The sequence below is a fragment of the Pyxicephalus adspersus genome, chromosome 7 (assembly GCF_032062135.1).
Source record: "Pyxicephalus adspersus chromosome 7, UCB_Pads_2.0, whole genome shotgun sequence".
In the NCBI taxonomy this organism is placed as follows: domain Eukaryota; kingdom Metazoa; phylum Chordata; class Amphibia; order Anura; family Pyxicephalidae; genus Pyxicephalus; species Pyxicephalus adspersus.
The window spans coordinates 77,047,529-77,067,809 of NC_092864.1; the positions used below are offsets into that span (position 1 = coordinate 77,047,529).

Consider the following 20,281-nt stretch of genomic DNA (forward strand, 5'->3'; position numbering starts at 1 on the left):
AGATACACTATAACACAGGAATATAGCAGGTCTCTGAAAATGTCATTAACGAACTCCTGGAATACTGCAGGGGCGTTGCATAGTCCAAAGGGCATCACCAGGTATTCGTAGTGACCGTCACGGGTATTGAAGGCGGTCTTCCACTCATCCCCTTGGCGAATCCTAATCTGATTGTAAGCCCCACGTAGGTCTAATTTGGAAAAAACTTTAGCTCCCCTAAGGCGATCAAACAACTCAGGAATTAGGGGAAGCGGGTACTTATTCTTTATAGTAATCTTGTTAAGACTCCTGTAGTCGATGCAAGGACGTAAGGAGCCATCTTTCTTTTTTACGAAGAAAAAACCTGCACCAGCCGGAGAGGAAGATTTGCGAATAAATCCTTTGTCAAGATTCTCTTTAATATACTTGGACATGGCTTGAGTCTCTGCAGGTGAAAGGGGATAGATGCGCCCACGAGGAGGCGAGGAGCCCGGGACCAAGTCAATGGGACAGTCATACGGCCTGTGAGGAGGTAGTGTTTCGGCCTCCTTTTCATCAAAGACATCCATGTAAGCATGATAGGCTGCTGGCAGACCATGGAGATGGGGTGGTACCTGCGCAGGCCGAGGAGGTGGAACAGAAAGGAGACATTTTTCATGACAGGAAGATCCCCAACGCAATACTTCTCCGGTCCTCCAGTCAAGGACAGGTTGATGAACCCGTAGGCACGGAAGTCCCAAGAGGAGAGGATGTGACAGATTTGACAAAACCAGGAACTTAATTTCTTCAAAATGAAGTGTTCCTACCTGTACTTTTACAGGTTCCGTGATGAAGTGGATGGATTCTGACAGCGCCTTTCCATCGACGGACAATATTGTCAGAGACCTCTGTAGTCGTTGAACGGGTATCCGATAACGATCCACAAGGCATTGTTGCAGGAAGTTCCCTGCTGCTCCGGAATCCAGAAGTGCCATCTCAGAAAATTGAACATTATCTAGTGACAACGTTACTGGCAGAGTCAGAGGAGGGGAAGAATTACCTACACCTAGGGCCGCCTCTCCCATGGACCCTAGGCTCGGAAGTTTCCCGGCTTCAGGGGACAAGTGTGGAGCACATGATCAGGACTACCACAGTAGAAACAAAGTCCTTTAGCACAGCGGTGATTGCGCTCCTGTTCAGACAGTCCAACCCGATCGACCTGCATGGGTTCAGGGACTACCGATACCATGGGAGACGGTTGGTTAGAAGCTTGTGAAGGTGAAAATGCCGGATAACTAGGACCTGTTTCACGTGCCACCTCCCTGGCACGTTCCTGGAACCGTAAATCAATGCGAGTAGCCAGGGAGATGAGATCATCTAGGGAGGGGGGAATGTCCTGACCAGCCAATTCATCTTTAATTCTCCCACTGAGTCCCTCCCAAAAAGTGGCCACAAGTGCCTCATTATTCCAGCCGAGTTCCGAGGCTAACGTGCGGAACGGAACTGCGTACCGGCCCACAGATTGCTTCCCTTGACGTAACCGCAGCAGGGAGGATGTGACAGAAGCAGTGCGACCGGGCTCATCAAACACCTTGCGGAAGGTCTCTAGGAAAGCTTGTAGGTCCGATATAATTGAGTCGCTCCTCTCCCAGAGGGGATTGATCCAGGCCAACGCCTCCCCAGTAAGATGTGACATCACAAAGGCTACTTTGGCTCGGTCAGAGGCAAATTGGTGGGGTAACAGTTCAAAATGAAGAGTACATTGATTGATGAAACCCCGGCACAGCTTAGGGTCACCATTGAAACGTGGAGGGGCTGCAAGATGCGGTCATGAGAAGGTGGCGGGACAGGTACTGAATAAGTTGGAGCAGGGAAGCTTGATGACGCTGGATTGGAAGATGTCAAATCGTTCAGGCGCATATTCACATTGCGAAGATAGGCCAGAATTTGATCCTGACGCTCACGCTGCTGAGCCAACTCCTGGCGTAACTCGATGGTACTAGGAAGGTTCGGATCAGCGGGGTCCATGGCCTGCGCAAACTGTTATGCAAGCGGGTGTGGACCCACTGTGCCACTGACTGGTTATACTCCGGAGGGGTGTGACTAAGCAGCTACCAGGTCTTCGCTAGAGCCTCTGATGGTGAGGATAGGCTTGGGCTGCGGGGTAGCTGCCAGGTGCCACTCCAGAGCAATCCCCAGGCCAGTGGCAGCTGACCACAGGAGTCAGGAAGCAAAGATCCAAGATCAGGATCAGGCGGCAATCAGGCAGAGTCCAAAACGTAGTCCGAGGTCAGGGTCAGGCAGCAAACGGGCAGAGTCCAAAACGTATCCGAGGTGAGGGTCGAATAACAGTGTTGTTAACAGATATATGTCAGGGGGAGATTTGGAATTTGAGGTTGAGTTGAGTTTCAGGAATCGGTCAGACATCCATGATGAGATGGCTGACAGGCAGCATGAGACCTTATCCAGGACTGAGGGAGACAGTTTAGGGGTGGACAGATAAATTTGAGTGTCATCAGCATACAGATGGTACTGTAAGCCAAAGGAGGATATGAGACTACCGAGAGAGGAGGTGTACAGAGAAAAGAGAACCGGTCCAAGGACTGACCCTTGGGGAACACCAACAGGGAGGAGAGTGGGCGAGGAGGAGTTACCATTGAAAGAAACTTGAAAGGAGCAGTCAGACAGATAGGAAGCAAACCAAGAGAGATCGGTGTCACTGATTCCAATGGACCGCATGATTTGTATTAGAAGAGGGTGATCAACAGTGTCAAAAGCAGAGGAAACATCAAGGAGAAGGAGCAGGGAAAAGTTGCCTTGAGACTTGGCTCTGGTGAGGTCATTGGCCACTTTAGTAAGGGCTGTTTCAGTGGAGTGGGCAGCTCTAAAACCAGGCTGGAGGGGCCAAGGAGAGAGTTGGTGCTCAGGTAATGGGTGAGTCTTATGTAGACAAGGCGTCAAGAAGTTTGGAGACATGGGAGAAGGGAGATAGGATGGTAGTTGGAGGGTAGGGAGGGGTCCAGTGAGGGTTTCTTTAGGATAGGAAGAATTATGGCATGTTTAAAAGCTGAGGGGTATTTACCAATGGAAAGGGAGAGGTTGAATAGTTTGGTTAGGGCAGGGTGGAGGAATGGGCACAGAGTAGGTCAGAGGGAATTGGGTCAAGTGGACATGTAGTAGACGCGATGATGAGAGAAGAGTTAAGACTTCGTCCACAGTAACAGGGCTGAGGGAGGCCAGTGATGATTTACAGGTGGAAGGGGTGGGTATGGTTGGAGTGGCTCGGTGGGCAGATTTACAGGTGGAAGGGGTGGGTATGGTTGGAGTGGCTCGGTGGGCAGCAACATCATGTCTGATTTTGTCTATTTAATCTCTAAAGTAGGTGGCAATGTCTTGGGCAGAGAAGGATGTTGTGGGGGAGCAGGTGTGGGGTTTAGGAGGGAGTCAATTGTAGAGAAGAGGTTGCGTGGGTTAGGGGCTTGAGAGGAAATGACTGCGGAGAAATAATTTTGCTTGGCGACAGTGAGCTCTGTGTTAATGTGTCATTGATAGGTGCAACTTGGTTTTGCTCTACATACTTGCACTTAATAATTAGCTACAACATGTTCTGTAATATTTGAATATTGCACCTCTTTTATTTCTAATCCTTTAAATTGTCCAATAAAAAGAAATAAAGTTGATGGTCACAGATTTCTTGCTGTCAATAGCTCACTAAGATATGTTTTCAGCTTCACTTACTTGGCCACTAACTTAAATATTAAGTTAAAGTTAAATTTTTTATATCTTACAGCATGTACATTGTATCAGAAAAAAAAACATTCTCAGACCTCCAATATGAAATGTGTGTGGTGCTTTAGCTATTCTGCAATCATATTAGTTACACATAAATGCCTTTCTGTTTTACCAGTTGCTTATGTCTTCCTTAGATGGTGAATATTTATGATGCAAAAACTGAACAGCTGAATATTGGGCCTTATTCCTGGACACCATTACCAAACATTGATTTTTGGTTGGAGCAGGAAGATCAGCAGATTCTACAGGTAAGTCAAAGAACAAAGCCAGGTAGTATGTAAAGTCATTAAACTGCTACCAATACTCAGAAATCTTCACAATTCATCTAAATGGGGAAAGTTCTTTCTGTTAATGTTGTCCTCCGTTTTATACAATCCTCTCGATCAAGATTTGGCTAGCTTTTTCAAGATTTTTTTTTTGTGGGAATATAGCTTGCTATGTGATTTTGTGCAGGATAGCCTGTTTAAAGAGTACACTGAGCTGTGTTTAAAACCAGTTAACAATTGGTCTACATTTTCTCAGTTCTGGACCCATGCAAATGTTTGTCTTGTTCTACACTTGTGTTGAGCAGACGCAAAAACACAACTGCTGCCATGCTGGATGGTTGGTTATGCCCACATTTCAATGCTAGAAAGCACCTTAATGTTTTTGTAAATAGAACCCAGCCTATACACAGCACACTTTTGAGAAAAAGAAAGTACACCCTCTTTTAATTCTAAGGGTAAAATAAATAAATACATAAAAGTTCAAATAAATAACGCATAACATTTTATTTGTGTCCTAATAATGATTTGACAAAACTAAGTAAAAAAGAAAAAGCCATGTGTGAAAAAGTAAGTACATCCAACTATTTTTATAGAAATTAAGAAGGAAATGATTGACTAGGAGGATAAATGCTACATTACATTTCTCCATATTAAATTTTATTTGCCACTTGGCTTCCCATTTAAACAGTACACTGTTTAATTTAAAGATTCAACTCCTTTTGTTTTCAAACTACTGTGTTTTGTAACTCCACTTATTCAGAGCCACTTCAGGTCAAGGTCAGGTTACCCAGAAATTAAAAAAACTGTGAAAAAGAGTGGCACAATGACAGAGTCTGGAGGTGGCAGCAGCATCAGGATTTTCAGTATGAATTCAGACCGTGAAAGTAGGGCCTCTTGATCCTTGTAACTTTTGGATTCAGAGCAGGAGGTGTCAGAAAATTTACCACAGGGATAACTGGCCTTAGAGTGGCACAATGACAGAGTCTGGAGGTGGCGGCAGCATCAAGAGGCTACAGAGTGGCACAATGACAGAGTCTAGAGGTGGCGCCAGCAGTAACATTAGGAGGAGGCCACAAAGGTGGCGGCAGCATCAGGAGACCACAAAGTGACCCGGTGACAGAGTTGGGTGGTGGCTGGTAATACCAGTACCCGCTGACGAAGGTGGGTGAAAGAAGGAGCACTTGGCATCTGATGTGTGGCATCAGGGAGGTGGCAGTATCAGAGTAGTAGCTGAGGCAGGTAGCCAGAAGAAACCGTTCTCTTTTGTCAAGGTTTGGGTCAGGGGGCATGGATCATCTAATCAGATGCATCAGGCATTGGTGGGTTGAAATCCTGGCTGATCCACACCTGATTCATCTTGACAAGGGTCTGTCTCTCCACATTTTGGGTGGACAGACAAGTTAGTCTTGGGGTAACTATGGCCCCCACCGCACTAAACACCTGCTCTGATGCCACACTACTGTCCATGCAGGACAGCTTTTCCAGGGAAAACTCGGCCAGTTGCGGCCACAAATCCAGTTTGGCTCCCCAGTAGTCCAGCGGATCTTCAATGACGGCTGGCAGAGTGCACCATCTGCTGGTTCAGGTTCTGCTCTATGTCTAGCTACTGGCCAGTAGTTTCTTCACTATGCGGGTAAAGAAAGCTGCTCATCAGCGACTCTAGAATCAGGCTGCTGCTGATGGAGCTGGTATTGCTCCTGCCACCCCACCCCTCCACAGCAGCCATGGCAATGGAACATGAGTGCAGAGGGCCCCCCGGTCAGACCTGCGAGAAGATGGACGATGGCGCATATAGGCAGCAGCCAACTGACTACATAGAATGTCTCTGTAGTAGTTCAGTTTGTCCTCCCTCTCAGTGGGTGTAAAAAGGGCCCCATTTTGGACCTGTAGGGAGGGTCCAACAAGGTGGAGAGCCAGAAGTCATCCCTGTGCCGAATGGTGACAATTCGGCTGTCACTGCGCAAGCTAGTGAGGTTGCAACGGGCATTTTCTGAAGGTGACTTGGAGGGTCTCCCTGCTTCCATCTCCACTGCATACTGCCATGGTGTGTCTGGGTTCTCTGCCTCATCTTCCTCATCTCCCTCTTGCTCCTCTGGCTGCTCCTGCTCCTCTTCTCCTGAGTGGAAAAAACATCTATTTGGCTATACATTGCCTTTTGCTCCAATGTCCTCCTCCAGTTCAGCCCCCAAAGAGCTCATGTGGCCGTGAGATCTAGGCGCCACGTCTCCAGTCCCCTGACCAGCCAGATTTACCATCATCTGTTCTAGGAGTTGAAGCAGTGGAATGACGTTGTTCATCCCGTAGTCCTGGCGACTGACAACGTGGCCTCCTCAAAGGGCCAGAGCAAACGGCAGGTGTCACACATGACCTGCCACTGGATGACATCGAAGTTACACATGGGAGTACTCCTATCTGCTTGGATCATCAAGAATTCGTTGATGGCCTTTCTCTGTTCCTATAGTCAGTCCAACATATGGAGGGTGGAATTCCAACCGTTGGGGGATGCCGTTCTGCCGCTTCAGCTCAAGAAGGGTGTGCTTTGCGGTGTAAGAGTGGCTGAAGTGCATGCAAAGTTTCCCGGCCATTTTTATGATGTCTTGCAGAGGGGTGGAAGACTTCAGGAGCCACTTGACACCCAGATTGAAGACTTGTGCCATGCACGGCACATGGCTCAGCCTTCCCTGACCCAGAGCCGACACAATGTTCTTCCCGTTGTCGGTCACCATGGTTCCAATTTTGAGTTGTCGCGGAGAAACCATGATTCGATTTCTTGATGAATCACATGGAGCAGTTCCTCCCCTCTGTGACTCCGTTCACCCAGGCAAACCAGGTGCAGAACAGCGTGACACCGCTGTGCCCTGCACATGTGGTATGCTGGAGGGGCACTGTGAATTGTCCCTGCAGTGGAGGCTGAGGACACGTTGGAGTATGAGGAGGCAGAGGCGGACGTTGTTGCAGGACCAGCGGCGTGAGAACCTGGTGGCGGAAGCGGTGTCGCCTGGCCAAGTTGCTGGTGTGGCTGTGCAGGAATCAAATTCACCCAGTGGTCCGTAAACTACATGTATTGTCGCTGACTGTAGTTACAGCTCCACACATCGGCGCTGCTGTGCACTTTGGCAGACACCGACAGGCTCAAGAACTGATCAAAAAACAACAAAGACAGAGATTTAGGCAGGGTTTTTTGGCACAAATGATGTATTCAACATACATTAACAAAATTTGTAATAGGGTTTGTACATTAAAAAATACCACTGTACATAACTAGTGGTCAGGTATTATCATTGAAGTCATATGATTACTTAATGTAATAAACAGTAATCAAAGGTTTGTTTGAACCACCTTATTACCCTTGGGGTTCAACCACAAAGTGATTTTTTTACTAGACATATAACAGCTATCAACTTATATATTGTTGACCATATACAATGTTTGATCATCGAAGCATGTTGTTGGATATACTCGACGTGTTTCGCCAGATATGGTTTCTTCAGGAGTATTGTTGACAGCATGCCTAGATTATTTGCGTAAATTGTATCTAAACCAGTAGATAATGTTTAAATTAGAATTTATAATGACTCATATGAATATTATGTTGTAGATATACCCATTCCCAATTAATGTGCTCTCTTTAACATGTTGACCTATGTTGTTTAGAGCGCACATTGATGTCCCACTATATATATTGGTTAATAATTGATTAATAACAAGCAGGTTTTAGGCCAATATACATGGATGTCACAGTAATTAATCCAGAAATATTCACATTTACATGGATTTGTGGAACAAAAGTGGATGGTTTAAAGTTGCATGCAAGATCAGAGAGGTATTGGTAGTGTGGTATTCTACATGCTAGGGTCCTTGTGTTTAAGTCAGGGATCTATAAAAAAAGCACTGAGTCAAAGGGGGAGGGGGGAGATGTCCTCCCTCCTCTGCACTGGACATGACAGGCTGGAGTTAACATGCTCTATGATGAACACTGGGGATGACGTTTTCTAACACCGCCCCTTTGACGTGACATCATCCAATAGCCTTAAGGTTATCCCCAGACTTAATGTCTGAGCACGTGGGGCAGGGGGAGGTCCTATAAACGCTGTCCTAGTAAGGCAATGGCGTCCCTCAGATCTTCCTGTAAGCTGGGTCTCCAGCTGCATGCTGAGTCTCTAGCCACAGATCTCCCCACACGCTGAGTCTCCAGCTGCTGGTTCTGCACATCTCTCCAGGAGCTGTTTGTAACATACTTACAAATTCTCTATCTGGTATATAGAATACACCTAGGATCAACTATATAAGGCACACATGTCAAACACAAGGCCCGCGGGCCAAATCCGGCCCGCCAGGCCTTGCAATGTGGCCCGCACCGCGCTGTCATCACTTCACGCCGCTGCGTTCCATCACAATGACGCGCGGTGACATAGGAGGCTTGTGATCTCGCCGGCCGTACTTGCAATCTATTACGCATGCGCATAGATAACAAGTCACGCGAGATTCAGGAGGCGTGACCTATAGTCCGGCATCCAATGTGGTTGTGCGGGTGGCAGAGCAGCACTGTTAAGGAAAAGATTGTTCCACTCATTTTAAATTCACATTTCTGGTTAACATTGTCAGTTTATGACTGTTCAGTAAACCATTCGGCCCGCGATTTAGGCTGAATTTTAGATTTTGGCCCCTTCTCTGATTGAGTTCGACGCCCCTAATATAAGGTAACAATATCAGTCTGTCGTACTGACATACTCACATTATATTATACTTTATAGTGTGTGTGTATATATATGTGTATATTGGTCTCTTAACATAAAATCATAATTTATTTTTTTTATAGATCCCTGACTTAAACACAAGGACCCTAGCATGTAGAATACCACACTACCAATACCTCTCTGATCTTGCATGCAACAAACCATCCACTTTTGTTCCACAAATCCATGTAAGTGTGAATATTTCTGGAATAATTACTGTCTGACATCCATGTATATTGGCCCTAAAAACTGCTTGTTATTAATCAATTAATAACCAATATATATAGTGGGACATCAATGTGCGTGCTAAACAACATAGGTCAACATGTTATAGAGAGCACAATAATTGGGAATGGGTATATCTACAACATAATATTCATATGAGTCATTATAAATTCTAATTTAAACATTATCTACTGGTCTAGATGCAATTGACAAACAATCTACGCATGCTGTCAATACTCCTGAAGAAGCCGTATCTGGCGAAACGCGTCGAGTATATCCAACAACATGCTTTGATGATCAAACATTGTATATGGTCAACAATATATAAGTTGATAGCTGTTATATGTCTAGTGAAAAAATCACTTAGTCTGTGGTTGAACCCCAAGGGTAATAAGGTGGTTCAAGCCAACCTTTGATTACTGTTTATTACATTAAGTAATCATATGACTTCAGTGATTATACCTGACCACTAGTTATGTACAGTGGTATTTTTTAATGTACAAACCCTATTACAAATTTTGTTAATGTATGTTGAATACATCGTTTGTGCCAAAAAAACCCTGCCTAAATCTCTCTTTGTTGTTTTTTATCTATTGAATGATGAGGGTAGGCATGTTATTGTTCTATTTACAGTCATTGTGATATACCACCACCATTGCCATATCTCTATTATAGGCTCAAGGACTGGCCCACCTTCTGTTCTACATATTCGTGCAGGGCTGGTACTGCCTTTTTCGCAGAAATGAAGGCTTGGGACTCTTCACCTCGGCTCAGCACAAGCCATCAGTTCTCTGAAAGGTGCAGAGTCCACCACTTGGAAAGGGAGGGACTGCAGTACCAGCAACTTGGACAGGAGCACATTCAGCTTTTGTGCCGTTGGATGAGTGCACGCATTTGGCTCCCGACCTCCCACTGCTGCCACCCTGCTGACTACCAGCCATGCTACCACATTGCTGGCTCAGCCACTGCCTCACGTGCAAGCTGTCACCCTCTTTTCCTGATGATAATGAAGCCCCTTCTTCACTCGGCTCCCAAGTGCGATCGGCTTCATCATCGAGTAGTGTATGCACGTCACTGATGTCCTCCTCAACAGTCTCTGGGTCAGGAGCCTGACTGCTCACACCAACTCCCACGCCACTCTCCTCATCACTACTGGCCTGCCTATCGGAGGAAGCGGTGAATGTCTCCTCCAGTTTTTGGCTGGGCAGTAGCTGCTGACTGTCCTCTACTAGCTTGTCCTCGCTGTATAGTGGAGCTGAGCCCACAGCATACAATACTTCTGTGGCTGAGGGAACAGCAAAGGACAAAGGCAGGTTGAGGACAGGTGAGAGCACAGGGCCTGCTCCCGGGCCATGCCAACTAAGGATTGTGTCTGACGACCCACCGACTGTTGGCTGGGGGTGTCTGATATCACTTGGGATGAAGTGGATGACCGAGTTAACCAATCAAGAATCGCTGGGTTGCTGGTCAAGACACGACCGCTAGATGACACCGGGAGCTCAAGGCCTCTTGCTGCGACTCCTGCTGACTTGCTCCCTTACTCTGCTGCGACCTCTGCCTGCGCCAGAAACTTTAGGGCCTCTGCCACTCCTCTGTGCATTGCCTGCCACTTCTCTGTCTGACATACTTTTACTCAAACTAAATAAATTAAAAGCAAATTAAAACACACCTAAAAGCGACACATATATTTTTATTTTTTTACAGAAATAGGCCACTAAACACTTTTACTGCAAATAACCAACAGTGAACTGCGTATATATTTTTCTTTTTTGTACTGAAATAGGCCACTAAACGCTTTCACCACAAATAACTGCAACAGTGAACTGCTTATATATTTTTCTGGATATTTAAATTGCTGTAATGAAAGAGCTGTATAATAGCTATTTGGATCCCCAAATAATCTTTCCCTGCACTTGTAAATCGCTTTTCTAGCACTGTCCCTTCTAATGTCTCTCCCTGCACTAAGATGCTGTAAAATGATTCCTCCCTACCTTTCACCTGCTCTTATAAATCGTTTTTTGAGTTTTTTCCTCACAATTAGGATTTTGCTATCACCCTCCTTAGCGCCTGCACACGTCTCTCCCTGCACTCAGAATGCTGTATAATGTCTAATTCCAAGATGGCTGAGGCTATTTATCGGGCTGTGACATCACAGGGCTGACTGGCTGCTGATTGGCTGCATGCATGGCATTTTGGGTCATCCCACCTTCCCAGAGTTCCTTGCCCCATGTCCTCACACATGTAGCCGCCATTGTACAAAAAATTGCGATTTGTTACCACAAATCGCAAGGAAATTCGGATTCGTTGCAAATCGAATTTTTCCTGAAATTCGGATCGAATTCCACTTCGTCAGCTTCGATTCGCTCATCTCTAATTTTGACATATGAAATTAACAAGACACATCACATTATATATGATATTATATATTATATATGATTTCTTTATTTGACATTTAACTTTTTAATATCAGGATCAAAAGAACAATTGAACATAGCATAGACAGCAATACAAGGTGTAACAAAACATCCGTTTAGATCAAACTACACTGTTTTCTCGTATTAAAGGGAAGCAACCCCCTATCAATGCATGTGACTATATTTTGACTAGATACCCTTAGTTCTATCCTATGGCTGTCCCTTTATCTTTCAAACCCAAATTGGAATAGATCAGAACTGTGAGACACACTTGAGGATAGTGGTGACGGGAGACTTTTACATTGGTACTTTTCTGGTTGGGAACTATGTCACCCATTGGTCCCAAATTAGATCAAATTGTTTAACTTGTTAAGTGACCTAGAGAGCTTGTCATTAACCATGATCCAGTTTAATTTCGCAGTTATTGGCTCTATAGGAATTTCAACCTTCTTCCATAATTTCGCTGGTGTTATGCAAGCAGCTAATAAAAGAAGTTTGTTTTATTTCTTGGTGTGTTTAGGGAGTGGTTAGTCAAGTTTGCTGAATAGTGCTCCTTCTAGCGTCTTATCCATCTCAGTTTGTACAGTTGGGCACAACCTCTTTATGTGCCCCATTCTGCCCCTCTCCTCATATCCTCTAAATCAAAGCGGGGAAGATGAGGTGTGATAGCGTGCTATGCGGTCTGGAACCAGATACCACTTTAGTAATGTAATCACTTCCACTAGGGAAGAGTTGAGCGAGACTTTCAAATGTATGCGTGTGGCATCTCCCTCCACTACTCTTGTTCCCCTGTCTTGCCAGGATCAGCTTCTGAAGTACCCATGTACCGAAGTTTCATGACAGGAGCCATGAGAGTAGTGTATAGCGGTGAAATTTGGCCTTTGGTATCTGCTGTTGAATGTCATGAGCTTTTAAATGGAGTGAACTGGAGGTATCGCTTGTCCTAGTTTGGAACACTATGGGCAGAGCCACCTTCAGAACTGCTTGTTTGTCGACTTGGATGATTAAGGGATCTTAGATTTTGACAGTCTGTAAAAAGATGCTTGGGTACTTCTTCACTGTTGACGAAAAGGTTCCTGAGACCTTGTCTCCGTCCCGAAGACTCTCTGGGAGCTCAGTTTGATCATACAAATTGTTGTCACCTCTGTCTTTTTGGTAATAAATTGGATTTTTCTCCTGTCACTCTCCAGATACCTTCTTTTAGAGACTTCCCAAAAAGAACTTTTCCCTCAAAGGGAATAGAGCACAATGCTTGTTTAGAAACAGAGTCAGCCGCCCAATACCTTAACCAGAGAGATCTTCTTGCTGTTACCGAAAAACCTATAATTTTTGGTGACAACTTGAATAAGTCTATCGATGCTTTCGCCAGAAAATCTGCTAGTATGTTCATTTGGTCCAAACACAAACCAGTCACTGACACATCTGTACTGCTTTCCAGCGTTGCAGTGCTGCATCCACCACAGGGTGTGAATCACATACCTCTGTGGCCTTCTGGTTAAAGGGATATAACTTTACAAATCTATTATAAAGACAACACTTCAGTCTAGTTTTATCCCTTCTTCCCCAAAAAATTGCTTAACTTTTTCCATAAAGGTGAAAGGTTAAACGGGGGCGTGGCTACGCTATGGTGGCGTGAGGCAGCTTGCTGTGAGAGCTCCTGTTGCCGCCTCTGCATCTCCAGTCCCGGCAGCCTTCCATCGGGTACTTCCCCTCCATAAACCGCATGCCGCACGTTAAGAAGGCTCCCGGTTCCAGGAGAGCGGGTAAGAAAGCAGATCTTACTCGCTATTTCTCCTCCCAAGCCTCCCTCTCCTCTGACCGCGAGCCGCCCAAGATGGCGTCCACACGCTCCTCGCCTCCAGGCACTAGCACAGGAGCCCGGGGCACAGGCTCTAACAGCCCCACAGCCTTATTAGTAGCTACTCCCAGGAGCCCCTCTCTTTTTCCAGAGGAGTCCTGAGGGTCAGATAATTCTGCACTGGACACAGCTGACTCCCCTGTGCAGCCATATGTCTCCCATGCCTTGCTGCATGAATTTTTTTCCACCCTGCCTACTAAAAGTGATATGGAAGCCATGCTTACACGTATGAAGCGCTCACTACACACAGATTTAGAGGCAGTGCACTGTGTCTGCGGTGGCTGGTAGGGTCACCACCTTGGAAACCTCTACATGTACAATCCAGTCATCTGTCACTTCCCTTAATTATTCTATGGGAGAAATGCGCTCAGAACTTACTTCCCTGTATCGTCGCCGCAGGAATATTGTCTGTTTGCGGGGTATCCCTACAGCTACAGCTATCCCTGACCTGCGTGCCACCGTTATTGCCATTTTCAACATGCTTCCTGACCGCCCACCTGATACGGCCATTGAACTTGACTGGGTACACAAGGTTCGCAGCATCCGTTATAGGAGCTCTAACCTGCCTAATGATGTGTTATGTCGTATTCATTACTACACTCTGAAAGAGGAAATTATGAGGAAGGCATTGTTCCATGGTCCTATTGATTTTGATGGGGCGAGCATACAATTGTTGCCTGATGTTTCTGCACAGACTCTCCGTATGCGCCGCATACTGCGCCCTCTGCTGGAACTGATTCATTCCTCTGGTGCCTATTACAGATGGGGACATCCAATCCATGTGCTTGTGTCTAAAAGTGGTGAGACTTTTGCCCTCCATTGCCATGCACAACTTCCTGCGCTGTTTACCATGTTGGGCGCAGACCCTATTAATATTCCGAAATTTGCTTGACTTTCCTATGGATACAGCGGCCCCCCTGCAGATGAGGCGTCACAGAGGCCCCGCTGCAACCCCATTCCTACTGCACAGGTGGTGAGTAGTTACATGCTCACCTTGCGCATCACATTCCCCCACTAGTTTGCTCCCATTCCTGGCGAATAGGAGCTAGTAATTATTTTGTAGTAATACCTGTTTGACCCCGGCAATAAGTTGGGGACATTTATTTTTCTTCTCCTGTTTCTATGTTTTTTCTCTGCCTACTCTTTTTCATCCCTTTTACTACTTCTAATTGAGTTCCTCCCCCCTCTTTCCTTTTCTCCTTGGGCAGCCCCTCCCCTTCCTAGGTTTATCGGCTCTATTTAAGTGAACCCGATCATAGTGTCTGGCCCCTTGTTTACCGCCTCCATGCCGCTAAAATTTTTGTCAATTAATGTTAAGGGTTACAATTCGCCAACCAAGCGGTCGGTGATGCTAAATGCCCTCAATCGCTTGAAATGCCAGGTGGCATTCCTTCAGGAGACTCATTTTTGCTACGCTAAAGTGCCAGCACTTAAAAACCGCCGTTTTCAGACCGCTTACCATGGCTTCTCCCCTGACTCAAAATCAAAAGGTGTTAGTATCTTGATCGATAAATCCCTTCCCTGGTCATTGGTTGCTGTGCAGTCTGACCCTAAGGGGAGATATCTAATAGTCAAAGGGAAAGTGCAGTCCCAAATGTTCACTCTGGTCAATCTATATCTCCCTAATACCAACCAGCTACCCTGTCCGGAAGAGTTCTATGATATTGCGGAAACATTTACAGAAGTTGTGATTGTGGGTGGGGACTTTATTTTGCAATAGATCCTGTTCAGGATGTCTCTAAGGGGGCCTCCCACCTCCCCTACTTCACCCTCCGGCGGCTTAAAAATCTCCTACATCAACTTATTGACGTATGGAGAATACAACACCCCACTGGCCGTGACTTTACTTTCTTTTTGCCGGTCCATAAAACTTATTACCGCATTGACCTTTTTCTAATACGACATGATGCTATATCTCTTATCCAGGCCTCTGAGATTGTTAATATAACCTTCTCAGACCATGCCCCAATCTCTCTCACTATTCAGACGGATTCCTCTTCTTTAGAGAATACTTCCTGGTGTCTCAATGAGTCTCTGTCGACTTCTGAGGACTTTGGACCCCACTTGGAAACTGAGCTTCAGGCTTTTTTCACTGGCAAAGCAACCTCGGTCTCTAATCCATTGACTGTATGGGAGGCTCATAAATGTTATATCTTGGGACTATTGATCCAGAAGGGTCATAGGCTTAAGATGGAACATAAGGCTCAGTTAGAGCGACTGTTTCTTGAATTACATATTCTAGAATCACAACACAAGCGGGGTCACTCGCTAGATATAGAGGCCCAGCTGACGGTTTTGTTTGAGAAGATTAACATGCACTGTTGCTCCAAGGCAAAATTTCAACTTGACAGGAGTAGGGCATTTTTCTATGAATACAGTAACAAATGTGGGAGGGCTCTGGCTAGGGCGGTGAGGGCAAAAAGGGCCCGGACCTTTATTCCCTGCATAAACTCTAATTCAGGTGACCCGTTACACAGCTCACAGGACATAGCGGACTCTTTCAGGGATTTCTATACAAAACTATATAACCTAAGGGCTAACATGGGTGCCCCCCATCTGCTATGTTGGCGGCAGCTATGCAGCAGTACCTCACCTCCTCAGGTATGTCCAAGATCCCAGAATAAGCCCTTTCCGCTGTCGATGCCCCAATTAGCTGGGCTGAATTACAGGCCAAGAAGGCCTTTGATCGGGTAAATTGGGAATTTATTAGAGAGGTCCTTATATCGGTATTTGGAGCTGGCTATTTGACTGGATCCGAGCCCTATATCAATGCCCCACTGCCTCTATTTGAGTCAATGGACTCTTATCGCATCCCTTTTCAATTGCTAACGGTACGAGGCAGGGATGCCCATTATCCCCTTTGTTATTTATTTTGCTCCTCGAACCTCTCTCAATGCACATCCTTAATAACCCAGATATTAAGGGCGTACGAGTGAACAAGACAGAACATGAAGTTTCTGCTTATGCGGACGATCTCCTTTTCTATATAACCTCGCCTTGTATTACTATCCCGAACCTTCTTAAGGAGTTGGACAGATACGCCCAATTTTCACATTTTAAAGTAAACCTACAAAAATCGGAGGTGTTAGATGTGAATCTAACCCCGGTGCTTAGAAAGACCCTGTCCCCCTCTTTTCCATTTAAATGGTCCAGAGATTCTATCCGATATCTAGGTACTAATATCCTGGCAGGTATTTCCAGGGTGGTAGAACTTAATTTTCTGCCCCTGCTGAATACTATTCGCAGTGATATCCAACGCTGGCGACAGCAGGCTTTTTCATGGTTTGGCCGTTGCAATATTCTTAAAATTAATATTATGCCTCGTCTTTTTTATTTACTGCAGACCTTACCTGTCCATATACCCCCTCATATACTACACAAATTTAGATCTGAATTCCTCAAGTTCGTTTGGCCACCAACACTCCTGGACTTAACAAGTTTCTCTTGCGACTCCCGAAAGACAAAGGTGGGATGGCTTTCACCGACCCGATTTTATATCACAGAGCGGTTCACTTGACCCGTTTGGTGGATTGGTGCAGACACACTGCTGTTAAAGGATGGGTAAGATTAGAGGATTCTGTGTCTCCCATTTTACTAAGCACTGCAGCCTGGTCTCCCCCCGAAGAATGCAGTTTCCTCCATCCCCACCCATTGATTGGAGCAACACTGAAAGTAGTGTCTAAACATTTTCATAGCGAGGGAATTGGGACATTTGCTTCTCTGATGTCCCCTATAATCGGCCACCCTGGTTTTCCCACTAGTAGGACAGACCCAGTCTTTAAGCAGTGGATTGAACAGAATATTTTTAGAGCCGTGCATGTTTTACAGCCCCCTCATTGGTTCCCGATTGGACAGCTTCAACGGGATCACTCCCTCCCCTAGACAAGTGGAGAAAGATACAATTTCAGTATTTTCTCACCTCGCTGCCCTTTGCCCAAGTTTTCCCCAGACCCCTCACTCCTCTGGAGGATTTGTGTATGCCTGGGGACCCCCTAAGAGGAGTCCTATCATATGTATAAAAACTGCTTCTGACGTCCGGCACTGTGTCCCCTCCTATGTTTCTCTCCAGATGGGAGCAGGATCTAGGTATTACCTTTAGTGACAAACAGATAGAACATGTTTTGTACTATGTTCACAAGGCGTCTATCAGTAACCGATATCGGGAAACGAATTAGAGGCTGCTTACAAGATGGTAAAGAACACCGGAGCTCCTGCACAGAATCTACCTCAAAGGATCTGCTTCTAGTTCCACGAATCGAATGCACCGTGACTTCCCCTGCACCAGAGAGACAGACGTCTGAAGAGATATCCCAATAACACACACACAGTATGGTCTTAGGAATATACTCTAATGTTTACTTAAGAAGGTGGTCTTTTTATACAGATAATTATACAAAAGAAGGAGTGGTCTTTGGTACATAGGGTAATTCAGATGCTGATGTTGGGCCTTCTTTGAGTTATTTGGGTTGTTTCTGAGACATATAATGCATCGTGAAACATAGGATTGTACCTTTGATCTAAGGCTTGGTATAAAAAAATCTCTCCTAATGAGGTCAGTGGTTGCCTGTGCTCCTCTATGGCCAAGGCCATGATATTGTGCAATTAAAATTGGGGCGCTTGCAACTGGAATACATGGTTTCCCCTCTTTGCAGATAAGACCTGTATCAGGGTCTTGTACTGCACCTACCGACTGCCATTCTAACTTCTCACTACTTGTTGCCAAATCCTGGAGGCTTAGCAATAAATTGTCAGTAAGGGTAATTTCTGGGACTAGGAAGGGCATTTGAACTATTGCAGCTTCCCTAACAGCAGCCTCCTTTGCTGCCTTATCAGCTAGGGCATTTCCCCTCGCTATGTCTGTCTGAAGACCAGTATGTGCTTTAAAATGGATGATAGCGACTCTGCTTCGTAATTGGATGGCGGCTAGGAGATCATGTACTAGGGTAGAATGTGAGATTTGCTTCCCATCTGCAGCTATGAAGCCTCTTCTCTGCCAGATTACCCCATGATCATGTACAACCCCAAAGGCATATTTGGAATCAGTGTATATATTTACATCTCGTCCCTCAAAAAGACAACAAGCTCCAGTGAGAGCAATCAGTTCAGCTGCTTGGGCTGACTGAAAAGGTATAGGATTTGATTCTAGAATAACATCAGGGAGTTGAACTACAGCATATCCCGCATGATAAGTGTTGTTATTAGGGCGGGAGCAGGAGCCATCCACAAAAATATCAGGAGCCCCTTTAATGGGTGTGGACTGTAAGTCAGGTCTAGGTGAGGTGTGTTCATGTATGAGTTCAGTACATTCGTGGGGAGGAGGCAAATCATCCTGCTCTCCCTTATATCCAAGTAGGGTATTTAGTATAGCCATTGGACGGAATGTGGGTGCTGAGTATTTAATATGAAGCTGAGGGTTAGATAACAACAAAACTTCATATCCACTCAGTCTTTGTGCTGACATATGCTGTGTGTATATGTTTTTCAGTAGGGCTAAAACATTGTGTGAGGTATGCAGAGTGGTGGGATGACCTAGGGTAATAGGCGTTGCCATCTCAGGGACCATTGCACAGGCTGCCAAACTCTTGAGACACGCAGGCATGCCCTGAACCTGTACTGGAACCACTTTTGAGCAAAAAGCAACAGGGCGAAATTTGCCTCCATGTTCCTGCGCCAGGACCCCTGCCATGGTTTTACAATTGTCCCTGGCAAATAAGTGAAACATCACGCCATAGTCGGGTAGGCCCAAGCCAGGACTTGAAACCATCCGTATTTGGGGGCTCTATAGTGCTTATAGAGGGGACCTTACTCCAATCCCAGGGGGAATTTTGTCCCACTATCCCATCTATTATGAGACGCATATCTTCCTGTGTCAGACACCTTCCTTTACAGGCTCTCTTTAACCCCCCAGCGGTATTCCCGAGTGTGACTCTGGGTGGGAAAAATTGCAAAAAGCGGTAATCCCGAGTCACACTCAGGGTACCTTTGGGGGACCCCCTTACCTTATGCCCGCGCTCCAGCGGCGATCTCAGGATCCCGCTGTGATAGCCGGGCGCTTCTCCGTTGGGGGGCGTGGCCGGGCGGGAAATTTAAAAGCAGATTACTCCGTAATCTGCTTTTAAATACCGCCCGGGTCCCCACCACCCCGATGCACGCATCTGCGGTTAGATGCGATGCACCATGCAGGATTTCTGCTTGGTGCATCGCATCTAACTGCAGATGCAATCACCAATAGTAAATCCAGAGGGCGATGCCAGCGGAGATTTCAGCCTCCGGGAGTAGGGGGTGTCTCCGCTGCTCACATCACCCGAAGGCTGATCTCCGGGTGATGCGAGCAGGAGAGTGAGCAGCGGGGACATCCCCTACTCCCGGAGGCTGATCTCCGGGTGATGCGAGCAGGAGAGTGAGCAGCGGGGACATCATTACTATGTAATCTGCTTTTAAATTTTTTTTTTACAGTGAAAAACACAAAAAACACACAATAAAAGTATAATTACACATTGTAGTGCACCAAGCATCATTGCCCAGTGCCCTGATTTTCATTTTGCCCACTATTAGCCCTGACCTTGATCTGACCTTTGGATGGCTTATAAATCACTTCCTGAATATATCACTTTGTCTTTGACCTTGATGTTCCTGACTGTTTGCTGGAGACCGCATGGCATCCAAACGGCATCTCGCCGGCGCAAGCGCTGTTTTGGAGGAATTTGAAAGCAGCGATAGCAATTTGGAGTCCCTTGTGGAATCGAGCGATAGCGATTCACCAGGAAATTTGTCATCAGACAGCGAAAGTGAACTGAGCGACGATTCTGAACCTGTGCGCACATGGTGTCCTATTGACCTTGATGTGGACCAGGCAGCACCGCCAAGTTTTCCATTTACCGGCGCACCTGGGATGAAAATTAAGGCTGCATGTGACTACCCCCTGGCATACCTGAAGTTGTTTTTGACTGATGAAGGTTTTGAAAAAATTGTTGCGGAGACAAACAGGTAAGCCGCTCTGTGTTTGCTAACTTTTTGAAATTTTTTGCTAAT

General features: G+C 45.9%; 1 protein-coding gene across 6 annotated transcripts in view; it reads left to right on the forward strand.

Annotated features, from left to right (window-relative positions):
- The window catches only part of NTAN1 (N-terminal asparagine amidase), a 242,237-nt gene that overhangs the window by 213,326 nt on the left and 8,630 nt on the right, over positions 1–20,281 (forward strand). For 5 of the 6 annotated variants that reach the window (XM_072419006.1, XM_072419001.1, XM_072419002.1 and 2 more), the window contains 2 exons: positions 3,885–3,998; positions 8,836–8,940. In XM_072419006.1, coding sequence (XP_072275107.1) covers positions 3,885–3,998; positions 8,836–8,940 — 219 coding nt within the window. The remainder of the gene's footprint in view (positions 1–3,884; positions 3,999–8,835; positions 8,941–20,281) is intronic. The other variant, XM_072419004.1, reaches the window with a different exon arrangement.